General features: G+C 39.3%; 1 protein-coding gene across 1 annotated transcript in view; it reads left to right on the top strand.

Annotated features, from left to right (window-relative positions):
* The window catches only part of LOC107696373 (tight junction-associated protein 1-like), a 91,800-nt gene that overhangs the window by 57,643 nt on the left and 20,985 nt on the right, over nucleotides 1-13,172 (top strand). Inside the window, exons 4-5 of the mRNA XM_016496672.1 lie at nucleotides 2,684-2,879; nucleotides 4,955-4,983. Coding sequence (XP_016352158.1) covers nucleotides 2,724-2,879; nucleotides 4,955-4,983 — 185 coding nt within the window. The 5' untranslated portion in view covers nucleotides 2,684-2,723. The remainder of the gene's footprint in view (nucleotides 1-2,683; nucleotides 2,880-4,954; nucleotides 4,984-13,172) is intronic.

The raw sequence follows: 13,172 nt of genomic DNA, 5'->3' as shown, positions 1-13,172 counted from the left end.
GAGGGATTAAGAAAACAGCCGAATCCCGGACATTTTGGGCAATTAAGAAATCCCGGTCGGACGCATTTTTGTAGGTCCAAAAAGAGGACATTTGTGGGGAAAAGAGGACGTATGGTCACCCTAATTTATTACTAATCGATGTATTCTTTTTAAAGTAGCATATGGAACATATTTTCTGCCTCATTCTGTGACAAGAAGCCTCATCAGATCACAAAAGGAAGCATTTGACTGGTGTTGTGGAGTAAAAAGGTTATAATGTTATCTTTTGTTGGACAACAGGTTTAGAAATGTGAATACAAGGGAGGTTTAGCTTTAGGCATTTTAATTTAAGCATGTTTAACTTAGTAATCGGAAGGCTACCTGCTGCCATCAGAGCAAGTGTAATTACTGCATTCACACGCTCCTCAAATTCGGTTCTAGTACATACCGGTTACATAGGTACCGGTGCCATATTGGTACCGGGTTTCGGTACCCAACCCTACTTAATTTAATGTATGTTTAGAAAATGTAGGAATTTAAAAAATAATAACAGTTATTACATTTATGTAAAGGCATGGAAAAAAAGAAGCAATTTTGTTTAGTTTTTCCTCCTTTGCTATACCGAAAACGTATCGTGACTTCAAAACCGAGTTATGTACCAAACCATCAATTTTAATATCTAATAGATAGAAAGATATTTACAACGTAACTTTAAGGTTGTATTATTGTTGGTGTAGGAAGATTTTGAACTTGAGACCAAAAGTTTCACAGTGAATGATAAGAGACCTAGTCAGATAGAGGTTAAGATATCTTGTTGAACTGTGTGTGAAACTTTATCGGTTCAGATGGTGTTTGTGCTTAAAGTCAACATTCTTTTGAGTCGGCATTTACAAACGCATTTAGATCTACTTGCTGTATATCATTGTGTAGGCCTGGTGTGTTAGTGCATTTTGGGTAGAGAATGACATCAAGAGGGAAACTCAGCCTGCCAATAAGTGGCACATTTTGGCAGTGACCCCCTCACGTGTGCATGTGCGTATGTGTGTCCCAGCTTGTGCCCCGCAGCACATTAGGAGCATGCACAGGGAACACCATTGATTTCTTATTGGCACCACACTGTGACGCACCAGCCAATTCTCCCTTCATTTTTCCCATTTTACCAGTCAGGAACTATAAAAACAGCCACACCATTAAAGAAAGCTGCTCTCCTGCAGGGGAAGGTGTGAACCAGGAAGAAGTGGAGAGGATCTGAGTGCTAACCATGGCCTGCTATTGTGTGTTATGCACCGGTTGCAGTGTTACAGCAAACAGGAGTGATCTAAAACTTACTTTCTTTCACTGACTCAAACTTACTCGGCCACAAAGTTGTTTTGTGAATAGTGCCTCAAGCAACCACATGTCAAGATTATATTGAATGGTCAAATATGTGAATATTGTATTCACAGGGTGAGGTTTTTTGTTAACCTAGTTACTGCAATTGCTTAAACAAGACATTATTTTGCAGCAGATGTTTTTGGCAGCTCTGTGCATTAGCAGACCCGCAGTGGGTTCATCTTACAATCCAGTGGTGTTGCTGGATAACTTTAGCACTGTTTGGACAGGATTAGATTTCTAAACAACATTTAAATATTAACATAGGATGACAGTGGCCATTGTTAACTGTTATTAAAAAAAAGTCTGTTAAATATACTGCTGTTTTACATAGAAAGTTACCAATAAGGTTTAGATCCCTAAAGATTCACCAGGCAGTTCAAAATTTTGCTTAATTTATGGTATTCTGGCAAAGTCAACAATAGTCAATAAATGAGGTGAAAAATGATGTACTGCAGTCATAGACATTTCTAGCAGCCTGAGATTACATTTCTCAGAGGACCCCGAGTTAGCTGAAAAACAGTAGGTAATTATTTCAATAACTTGTGTTAAGAAATCCCAAACTTGTTTGATTCGAATAGGATTTAAATTTTGTGTTTTACAAATGTACCTAACTTCCATAGAGAAAACTGCTGTTTTTTTTTTTAGGAAAACACGGGAGCATGAAAAATAAAAAGTTAACTCTGGGTAAAGTGTTCAGAAAACTGCTGTTTTGTTGAATGACAATGAAGATACTATGGGTCAGCCCTATGTGCCTCTGTAAGTGATTGGATCCCAACAGCACACCCACTTTTCCCATTCCAAACATAGCTTCCTATGATCAATAAGAGTCATGCAGGCAGTGGATTAGCAATTTGTCTATTGGAAACACACTCCAACATGTAATCAATCACCCTCTTTAAAGCGTTTCCACTTTTTCCCTTGTGCCTCTATATTTGTGTCTATCAGACCATGTATCCGGTATCTCTCTGTCTTTCCTCACCCATTCTCACCTTTCATCAATTTACCACACATATTTTAATAGCACGTCACCGTAGAAGTATATGCAAATGTTTGGTGGTTAAGGAGGCTTTTTTGCCCCTCGTTTTCCCTCTATCAGCTCCAGCTGTCTGTTACAGCCATAGCTGTTTTTTATTGGTTGTTGCGTTTTTAACCGCCCAGTGGTGAAGCTCTCATCAATGCCTATTGATTCAAACTGCTTTTTTGACGTTGCCGCTTAGAGAGGAAGAGGCAGGGTGGCTCAGGGGAGAGTGAGACAGAGGAAAGGGACTACTTCTTTGCACAGGGCTGAAGGCTACTGCTACTTTGGTTTCTCATGATTATCTCTCGGCAGGACTAACGGATGGTGTATGGAAGCACACTGATCTCCCAGAATGACGAGTGCTGCTCCTGCCCGGAAACCGTACCGAAAGGCACCTCCGCAGCACCGCGAGACGCGCCACACTGTGCCAGTATTTCGAGAGGATGTTAGCGGGAATGCCTTGCCATCCGCCAACCCTGCGCCGTCAGCCCAGCCTGACTCCTGCCAGGTAATTTTCCCTCGAAATCATACACCTATTTTGCAGCGTACCCAGTTTACAGGCCCTTACCCACAGTGCCCTGAGAGACCTGTGTGGTCACAAGCGTCCGACAGCGAGCTGGATGTCTCGAGCCTGTCTAGCTTGGAACTCAGTGTCCTCCCCCCACCACGGATCTTCAGCCACGGTTCTTTTGGAGTGCGACTTCCTCCCAAGCATCACCGGCAACAAAGAATGAACCGCTTTATAAGCCGTAGCGATGACCTACTGGCACTCTCTGCTGACGACGATCTCACCTCCTCGGAAAGCTCACAGCAGTGCATCCGAGGCAGCTCCCCGTCACACTCCAGCAGGACTGCGGAGCGCTCCTTGGTCTTCAAAGAGAAAGCGGAGATACTTGCACCCAAAGAAGAGCAGCGTCCACCCCATGCAGCGCCTCTGATGCATGCCCATCCACCCAAGGGCATCCTCAAGCAGTCTCATCAGCTGGGAGTGTACTCTACCGACAGTCTGCGCAAGTCTAAGTCGGCAGAGATGCTAGGCCAGAAGCGAAGTCGTGGACGCAGTAGGAAGCCCAAAAGTATGTCCTTGGACAGGGAAAAGGGCATACGAGTCTCTCCCACGGGATGTGCTACTTCCACATCATCTACATCTCCCAGCTCTATGCCACCGGATTGGAAGATGCAGCTTCTTGAGGAAAAGATTAAATTTTCCCAATTTGTGGATGAAATCACCTACCGGGTCCTGAGCCCCGCTAGTCTAAAGATGCTGCGCGGGAACCTTCCAGATCCAGCTGTATCTTCAAAAGGGAGCCAAATCAAGCAGGACAGCAATCTCCAACAACATGAATTGAAGGACCATCATGACAAAAAGCAAGAGAGGAGCCGACCTTGGGACAAATGGGCCGCTCAGCATAGCAGAGCCAACAGGAAAATAAGAGAGGCAAGACCCAAGACATGGCACATCTCAGCAGACAGTCAAGAGAGAGTGTCAGAAAAGCAACACCTAGATCCTCATCACAAAGGGGCCCGTCCCAAAGCCGAAGGCCCGATTTACAGTAGGGTGGGAGGCAGTGATGATTCCGAATGGGGCGACAGGACTCCACGGGGGGTGCAACACCAGCCTCAAGCCCACCAGTTGTCCCATATAGAAAGCAGAGCCCTGCAAAAGGACAATATAGATAAATCAGGTCTGCCAAAGGGTGAGATTCCCACCATTCGTGTGGAGGGTGAGAAAACACCTTTATCACAAGTGACTGCTTTTTCCATATTATCACAGATCAAGGTATGTCATTGGCAACATTTCTGACTTTACCCCTTCCTCATTTTCAATCCACTCTTGCATTGAAGAAATGATCTACCATATTTCATGCCTTTAAAACAATTGTGCCTGAATACTATTGCAATATTCTTTCAGAGATTAACTGAATATTGTAGGAATGATCAGTTTCTCATCCTCAAGTTGATCCACGGACTTACTTCCGTGATGCATTTTGAAGAATGTTGACACTGCTTGTTAGAAGTAAAAGTAGTCCATATGATTAGGCATGTGCATATTGACCTGTTTGGCAGTATGGAGTATGATGTCAAATGCTTCTTCTGTGTCCCTTGCTTTTTTATTGCAGTTATAAAATGAATTAACCAACATATACAGGTAATTTATAAATCTGTAATATTTCATTGATACATGCCATAATGTAGGTCTTAGAGGTTATTGATTGAATGTCTACTTAACATTTAGAAGTCACAAAAGTCTATTCATCGAAACAACTGTTTCCTATGTGTGCAATAATATGAAACTGCTTTATCACTAGTTAGATGTGGAAAAACATTGTTTTAGGTTGCTCTGACATTTAGAAATTATTTTTCAGCCACACATACTAAGATCAGTACAGATTCAAGTCTTGAGGAAATGTTATGATTGCCCTCTTGGTATAAAAGACAAATATACAGCACTGTGGGTATTAAGAAAATGTGAAATATTTATTGAAATATACAACTCTCTGATTCCTGTAATATTCAAATATTTATGTGTAAGACGATATTCAGCTTGCACATACTTAATTAAATGAATGTTCTTTCTTACAGGAGTCCTTATCAGATGCTGACAGGATCAAGTAAGTTGATTTTATTCCCATCATTGTGATGTTTTGAAATTTTAGTTTTCACAAATGTTGCTGACATGGATTGGCAGTGTATGATTTCTTTGTTTCAATACTCAGATTTGTTCTAGAAGCCTTGTATTATTTATGACATGCACTGTGTGTTAAAGTGTTTGGTGGCATTAGCCATCTAATCTGACCCTAAAGCTGATTATTCATTGCATAGCTGTCCAAGAGCCAATTAGGGGACGCCTGTATGAGATCACCAGCTGATTAGCCTAGAAACTCCAGATGGAAAGGGTGAGTCTCGGACTTATGAGCAGTCAGAAGCTGGCTGTGAGGTTTTGTAATTAGAAAGAGTGCCCACCTTTTAATGACATCAGACATCCTCTCTTCTACCCACTTCACCTCAGGTGCTCACTGGGGTACTAGGTCGATTTTTACTTTGATCAGAGACATCTCGCCGCCTTTCCAGGCTTATAGGGATTCCTAGGCTCCAAAACCCACCAGCAGGTGCACCTAACTAGTGATGAGGTTTTGCTTTCAACACAAGGCCTGCCAATACCTCTGCTCCATTTTATCATGCACTGCTTTAGCTTTCATGTTCTCTTCCTGCTCTGTGTTCCCTTTGTTGCTGCTTTTCTCCCACTGGAACCAACGCTATAAAGTCTGCACCTTAGATCTGGTGTAGTTTAAAAGTTATTCTCATTTTTTAAGCTTTTCTTCAAGTTGCCACTCTCTGACATCAACTGAAAGGTGGTGCTTGTGAGAATACTAAACTACATTTTTTTTCAAAATTGACCAGTTGGTTACCAGTTTTTTTTTTTGTTGCCATTTTTGGCATTGCTGGATGGGACAGTAGAAAAAATGTAGGAGACGGTGGGAAGGGACTGAACGGTATCACACAATTGGGTCACCCCAATTGCAACTTCAACTGCAAGGCTTTTGATGCCAAACTAAATGAATTTTTGACTAATTGGAAGAAATTCTTGTTTAATTTGGCTGGTTTAATTGACCTGTATTGGATGTTTTAAATGCATTCGACAACACCTAGACCGATTTCAATAGAGTAAAGCAAAATTCGGATGGTGCAATTAATTTTTTTACGTGATACACTCACAGTGCATTAAAACGGATGATTTAGAGTCAAAAATTTTCAGACAGGGAACCCTGTGAACTGTCTAACAGTTAAGGCACAGTAAAAAATGGTCAATTAAACCATTGCAATCCATCCCAGATTACTCACGTGTAGGATTGACAGGAGCCTAACAGAGCTGAGTCTGACTTGGTGTTCCCTTTACCATCCCACTCATGTGACGCCAAGTGGAAGCGTGCAGGACACGGTCGGGCAGGCGGCTGTATTGATTGGCCTAGTTGTCTGTTTTGATGGGTGGAGAAAGCTGGACGGTGGGTGTAGTCTGAAGATGGGTTTCTCCATCATGTGTTTCCAACTCCCTCAGGGTGGAAATCTCAAATAAATTGTTGAAGCTTTGTGTAAATCACACGCACGCACGCACACACACACACACAAAAAAACATTGTGAGTCTGATATAATGTACTCTTTAGAGCTCTTTATACTTCAACTGATTTCTCCTCATCACACATTGACTCTGTTGACTTGGTGTTCCCTTTACCATCCCACTCATGTGACGCCAAGTGGAAGCGTGCAGGACACGGTCGGGCAGGCGGCTGTATTGATTGGCCTAGTTGTCTGTTTTGATGGGTGGAGAAAGCTGGACGGTGGGTGTAGTCTGAAGATGGGTTTCTCCATCATGTGTTTCCAACTCCCTCAGGGTGGAAATCTCAAATAAATTGTTGAAGCTTTGTGTAAATCACACGCACGCACGCACACACACACACACACACAAAAAAACATTGTGAGTCTGATATAATGTACTCTTTAGAGCTCTTTATACTTCAACTGATCTCTCCTCATCACACATTGACTCTGTTCAAAACCTAGTGAGCTGCCTCACTGTCTACTGCCCACTTAAGCCCTAAGTATACTTTGGTTTTTTTTATGTACACTAGATGTGCGTGCCATGTGCATGACATAAATTTCATCATCACCATAATTTGTGCATACTATACGCATGCAGCCAGATTATAATATCCATGCAATCTTTGTATGTTTAGCTTTCACATGCGGCATTATTTTTTTTGCCCTCATGAATTTGTCCACAAGACCCATTTTTTTTCACAGTCGAAGCAGAAACAGATGAGACAAAACAACAAACTACTGGAGACGGTAACAGTGCATTAAGAGTTACCTGCAACTATAGTTTAACTAGTTTAACTCTAGTGCAAAGATGTTATTTATTTTAGCCTTATTTGGAAAGGCTATCTATAGGGCTGTTCGCATACATTAGTATTTGCATCAAAACTGAAGTATACTTTGGATTTAAGATTAATCAACCCTCAAAAGTGACTGCTTTGCAATGCTTTATTGAAGCTGCAACATCATCATACAGCACACAAGTAATGCTTTGCACCGATTTGTGATTGATTTCAGTAGAGTTTGACATTAGCATGTTGCTAAGCTAACAAGCTAGCTAACAATACTAAAGCACAAACATACAGGTGCATCTCAATAAATTAGAATGTCGTGGAAAAGTTCATTTTTTTCAGTAATTCAACTCAAATTGTGAAACTCGTGTATTAAAATTTAAGTTGAATTACTGAAATAAATGAACTTTTCCAAGACATTCTAATTTATTGAGATGCACCTGTACATGCCGTTCACAGATCTTGTGTAAAGTAGTGTATTTAAAAAAAAATTGGATTGAACTATTTTCAGTGTTGAATGAGATGTTTCTAGTCGACAGTTCTCTCATTTTGTCTGCCATCTTGTATAGATTTTTTATCCACTGGGCTCCTCACAATGAACTCTAATATTGACTTCACCGAAATTGATATATGTGATATTTGACCAAAAATCTTCCATTTGGAACAGGCTTCACATTGCCTATTGCTGCCTATGGATGTAGCTCACTAGCATTTGGAACAGGTCAAAAAATTTAAGTCTGCTTTTTAGCTTGCATGGAACAGTGCGGCATTATTTTCCTGATTCAGTGCTGGAATATTTGCCTTTCTTGGGGAAGCAAAATAAGAGGAACTTCCAGTCCAAGTCTAACAAACATTAAGCCCAGTCTGCATGTGATTTGAAAAGGCTTTTCCTGGTCCTTTGGAACTGCTGTATATTGCATGTGCATATATAATTTGTAGGGTTGCACTGATATAAATGCGTGTATATTTATATTATTGATTTATAATACTGAACTTATAAGCATTTATTCTGTAGTGTTCAAAAGAGAGACACATAATGGTAATGTGGGTGTGAAATGAAGCTTTGCACATCTCCATTGCAAGATTCATGGGACTTGTGTTGATATTAATAGTGTCAAAAAACAGCCATGTTCCACTCACTCATAGTTCCTGTCAACCAATGCTGACAAATCTATTAATTTTAGGATTCGCTGAGCCATTTACAAGCATATTGGATTGTATGTGAACACTCCATATAAACATTCTCCAGTTTCTCTCTATTTTCATATTTACGTAATTCAATTTCACTGAGACCCAGTTTATGTGGATGGAGCCGTTTTCCTTCAGATGTCGTCACATAGAACAAGTGCAACTGTGCCATGTGACCCTAGACAGAGACCGAAACACTGACTTTTGTTTTTGAATATTTGACTATCCTACTATCCATAAAATACATTTTTAAATTAAAATGTTCACTACCATTCAAATGTTTGTGGTCAGTAAGATTTTTCAAAAGTTTTTTTGAAAGAAGTCTCTTTCGTCTCTTATTCTCTCAGAAACATTTCTGCAAGTTTAAATGTTATCTATTTAAATATATTTTAAAATGTAATTCATTACTGTGATGGAAAAGCTGGAATTTCAGCAGCCATTACTCCAGTGAAACATTTCGATATTCATGTTGAAAACAGTTGGGTTATGTAATGTAATGTACTATTCGTTCCTTGACATAAATATATGAAGGGCTTGTATTTTCATTATACTGAAAATATAAGCCTTGAAATTACCTGTCTTGGTCTATGCAATATATTGATTACTATATCCTTACTAATTTCCCTTTTCACAATCTGTTTTTCTGTGTGCTTTTTTCCCACTAACTTCTTACCTCACGGTTGAGAATCTAACCTTGAAACAGATAAAGCCGCTTTTCTACATGCCTGAAAGCAGCATATGCACATTCAGAAAAGTGTGACCGGAACCTTTTTCTCACTGAAAGCTGTATGTGATTGTTCTCAATCCAGTGAAGTGGGGGATTTTCTAAACAGATGTTAGGGTTTTGTGAGCGTGCCTCACACATTTAATTTAGCATCTTTTATGTCAGATGAATAATGAAAAAATTAAGCCAGTCTTAGTAGGCTGCATGATTTCACATGTTTTTTTTTTTGGTTCAGAAGTGCTTTGGGGAATGTGCGGCACATGCTCACTTTCTCTTTGCTTTTTACATTTATCTGCTTTGTTCTTTTGCTCCGTTTGTGCTCTAAACATGTGACTATGCGAGCAGGCGATTTGCCACTAAAAAGAGTTACATTGGTGTATTTATAGCTTAAAACCCTTGCCCCCATCTAGGTCTCTAGCATGAATCATATCATTGATGTTCCTGTTTCTCTGCTTTGCTGTTGCTTTCAGCAGTGTCTTGTTGGCAGGTGTATGAGGTTTGGTCTGGATGTGTGTTTTGAGTGCCGCTCTCTGTGCTTCCTTCACTCTGAACTGTGAGAGAAACTGGAAAAACACAGAAAAGGAAAAGCTGTTGCATATTCTTAGGAATCTCAGCAGCCTGTCAATGAAAGATTTGCTTTCTGTGATCTGTTGGATGTTACAATCCTTCCTCCATGTGTTATATAGCACTTGAGCTGCTGTGTGGAATTCGATTCCCAGGAGACGTCTGCTGTCACTCCTCGTCTGATGACACCGTGATGGAGACTTGGAACAGGGGCCCTCTTTTTTGGCCGCCTCTTGTTGCGTTTCCTCTTTTCTCTTCAAAAACATTTAACTATTTCATCAGCTGTCACTCTTTGCATTATCAATGCCTTTCTTTTCTTTTGGCTGAAAATGAAAGACATAACAATAAAGAATTATATCTTGTAATGATGCACCCAAATGAAACACCCGAATCTGAGAAATTAGTTTTAATTTAGCTGAAAACTGAAAATAAAGTTGGGTATGCTTACATGCTTACCTGTTGTAAATGTTGTGTGCACTTAATAGACACTGATGCAGTCAGAACACATTATCAATGATTTTGGACCTCCAAAAATATTTAGAAACTGAAAAGTCATTATTTTTGCTGTTTTGGCCAAATATTATCAGTTGCATAATGCATATATCTTGATAATAATTAGTCAGCACAGCTTTCTGTTGCATTGTAAACACTGAGCTCATGCAAAAACAAACATGCAGCGCAATGTACTGTCCAAAGTACTGTCGCTTGCTCAGTTCTTTTTAATGAATCCTTAAAATTGGTTTGCTAATTAGACTGAATTGAATATAGGAGTCACTGGTCTGAATTCTGAACTGAATCAATCAGGCTTCTCGCTACCTTTATTAACAGTTATGTTTATGAAGTCCAAAAGTAGCAAAAATTAATAGTATTTGAGCCCTTCATGACGTTAAAAGAAAAAAGTGATATACAGTTATATACAGCATACACCTTATATATATAACAATTAATATACAACAGTGGAAAAGACACAGTTTCTCCCCTACACAGTATACATAAAAATAAACACACCAAACGAGAAGCGTAAGCATGGCATTTGTGTAGGTATAGTGATGAGATGGCACACTGTAAAAAGCAACATGTAGAATTTACCCAATAAATCTGAGGTAACAATTTGCATCCACTTTTTTTGGGTAGATTTAATTCCCTGTTGTGAGTAGAAAATAAATGAACTAAAAAGCTATTAAATACTAAAATAAATTGGGTTATATATACCTCACATTTCATACTTTTACTTACTCATTAAAATTGGGTAAAATTTACTCTTGATCGCTAAGTAGCTAATACCTAATTATTACTATTCAAAGTTAATTAATATCAGGTAGTACCTATTCCTTATTCAGAGAAGGTAAAATTTACCCCAAATAATCACTATTCAAAAATAATTAATATCAGTGAGTAACTATTACTTATTCAGAGAATGTAATCCACACACACACACACACACACACACACACACACACACTGCTCCTGTACCTCCTGATCACACATTCACACACCTGCATGACTAACACTTAACTCGCTCTCAGTATGTACAGCAATTAGCCTAATGCTGTACTGCAGAGAGCCTTTTAATCATCGGGCTCAGAGTCGTTCAGTGTTTTGCACACATGTAGTTGACTGTGCATCAGGTTTGGAAACTGTGCCTCAGCCTCCCCAGTCCCCATTTCATCACCTTCAGGTTGCTTGAAAGTATTGTGGATGTGGTTTTCTTTGGAGTAATTGGCAGCTTTCAGGAGTCTTGGCTGGGGTGTAGGCTAAGGCATCATTATGTGTTTGACACCTTCTCCCTGTACTTTGGATGTAGGCTGTAAAAGCTATCATAGCTGAGGTGCACCTCCAGTCCTATAATAGAGTCTGTAGGGTGTTTTGTTTAGTGGCCATCCTCTTAGTTTTGCACTGTTGTTTTTCTCTTAGTCCACAGTGCTTTATTGGCATGACTGTTAAGATTAGAGAGTATATAAGGTCTGAGAATTAAGAACATTTATCAGGCATAAATATGTTGTACAGGCCATGAAACTGTATTTTGCATTATTTTTGTTAATTATATTTTTAACCCTCTGGGGTCGACGAATGCGCCGGCGGGTTTTGTGGCATTTTTTCCCTGATAGCGCTGAAATTAACTTATATTATTCTGTCATTTTTGATCGTACAGATAAGAGCAATACATCATTCGAATTATTAGAATGATTTCTGAAGGATCATGTGATGCTGAAGACTGGAGTAATGATGCTGAAAATTCAGCTTTGCATCACAGCAATAAATTGCATTTTACAATAAATTCAAATAAAAAATGGTTATTAAACATTTTAATATTATTTCACAACAGTTGCTGTTTTTACTGTCATTTTCATCAAATAAAAGGAGCCTTTGTGAGCATAAGATATTTCTTTCAAAATTGTACTGATCCTATTGAAATCTTACTTTTGGACTGTAGTATATGTTTATAGCAGTGTTTTCCACAGGTACACTCACAGCCATATCAATGAGGCCTAAAGGGAATGGCATTTCTGTCAAACCTGTTTGACTTTTCCTTCTGTTGATCACAAACTCTTATTGTACTGGATATCATTTAGCATATCACTATTATTATGAAAAAAAAATAGAATTATTCAAAGTAAGTATTTACAGCTTATAAACAAAGAACAATCATGTAGTGGCTTCCTCTCAAACCGAATCTGTAATTGAATGTAGAGTGATATTGGTTAAATTGGATTTGACATTTAATGGGATGAAAATAAGCAAGAGTGTTGGACTGTTGTGAAGAAGTGCGAGACGAGTAAAAAAGCACCGTTGCATAAATCTACCTGTTTCCACTGAGTGTGTTATTTTTGGTATGCAAAGTGCTGTGCAGGTTTATGCTTGAAATTAAAACGGAGTAGAAAAATTTGCAATTTCTTAAAACAAGCTTTTATTTTGACGGGTTGTCATGAAGACCTTTGAGTTTGTGTTTCTGATTTATTTTATTAAGTGAAATGCGGGATAAGTGACTCTCAGAGCAGCTTTGGAGATGATGTTCATTTCCTCATATAGTTGATGACAGACGCTAAAAAAATCACTCCCGAGCATCACGCGTGTTTGTTAGGGATGTGCATCTCCATGACTGAGGCCGATACGATACGCATCTCGATGCATAGCCAACGATACGATACATTAAAGATACATATGAACCAGCTACCGTTACGATGCAGTGCGATCCGATTTCGATTTGATTCGATTCAACACAATGCGATTTGATGCAGTATGATGCAATGGAGAAAATATGATCACATTTAATGCCTCCAGGCCTGTTTCATAAAACAAGTTAACCAAATAAGCCAGGCTTATTTCAGTTAGTCTGACTCATTGTCAAATGATTTGGTTCCATAAAGCAAATTTAACATGGCAACTTACGCTGGGAAACTAACCTGGTCTAAAGCAGGCTAACTGTCAGGCTAAGCTAAG

The sequence above is a fragment of the Sinocyclocheilus anshuiensis genome, unplaced genomic scaffold, assembly GCF_001515605.1.
Source record: "Sinocyclocheilus anshuiensis isolate Anshui unplaced genomic scaffold, SAMN03320099.WGS_v1.1 scaffold963, whole genome shotgun sequence".
NCBI classification, from domain to species: Eukaryota; Metazoa; Chordata; class Actinopteri; order Cypriniformes; family Cyprinidae; genus Sinocyclocheilus; species Sinocyclocheilus anshuiensis.
Note: the sequence above shows the minus strand (reverse complement) of the source record. Positions and strands in the feature narration are given on the sequence as shown.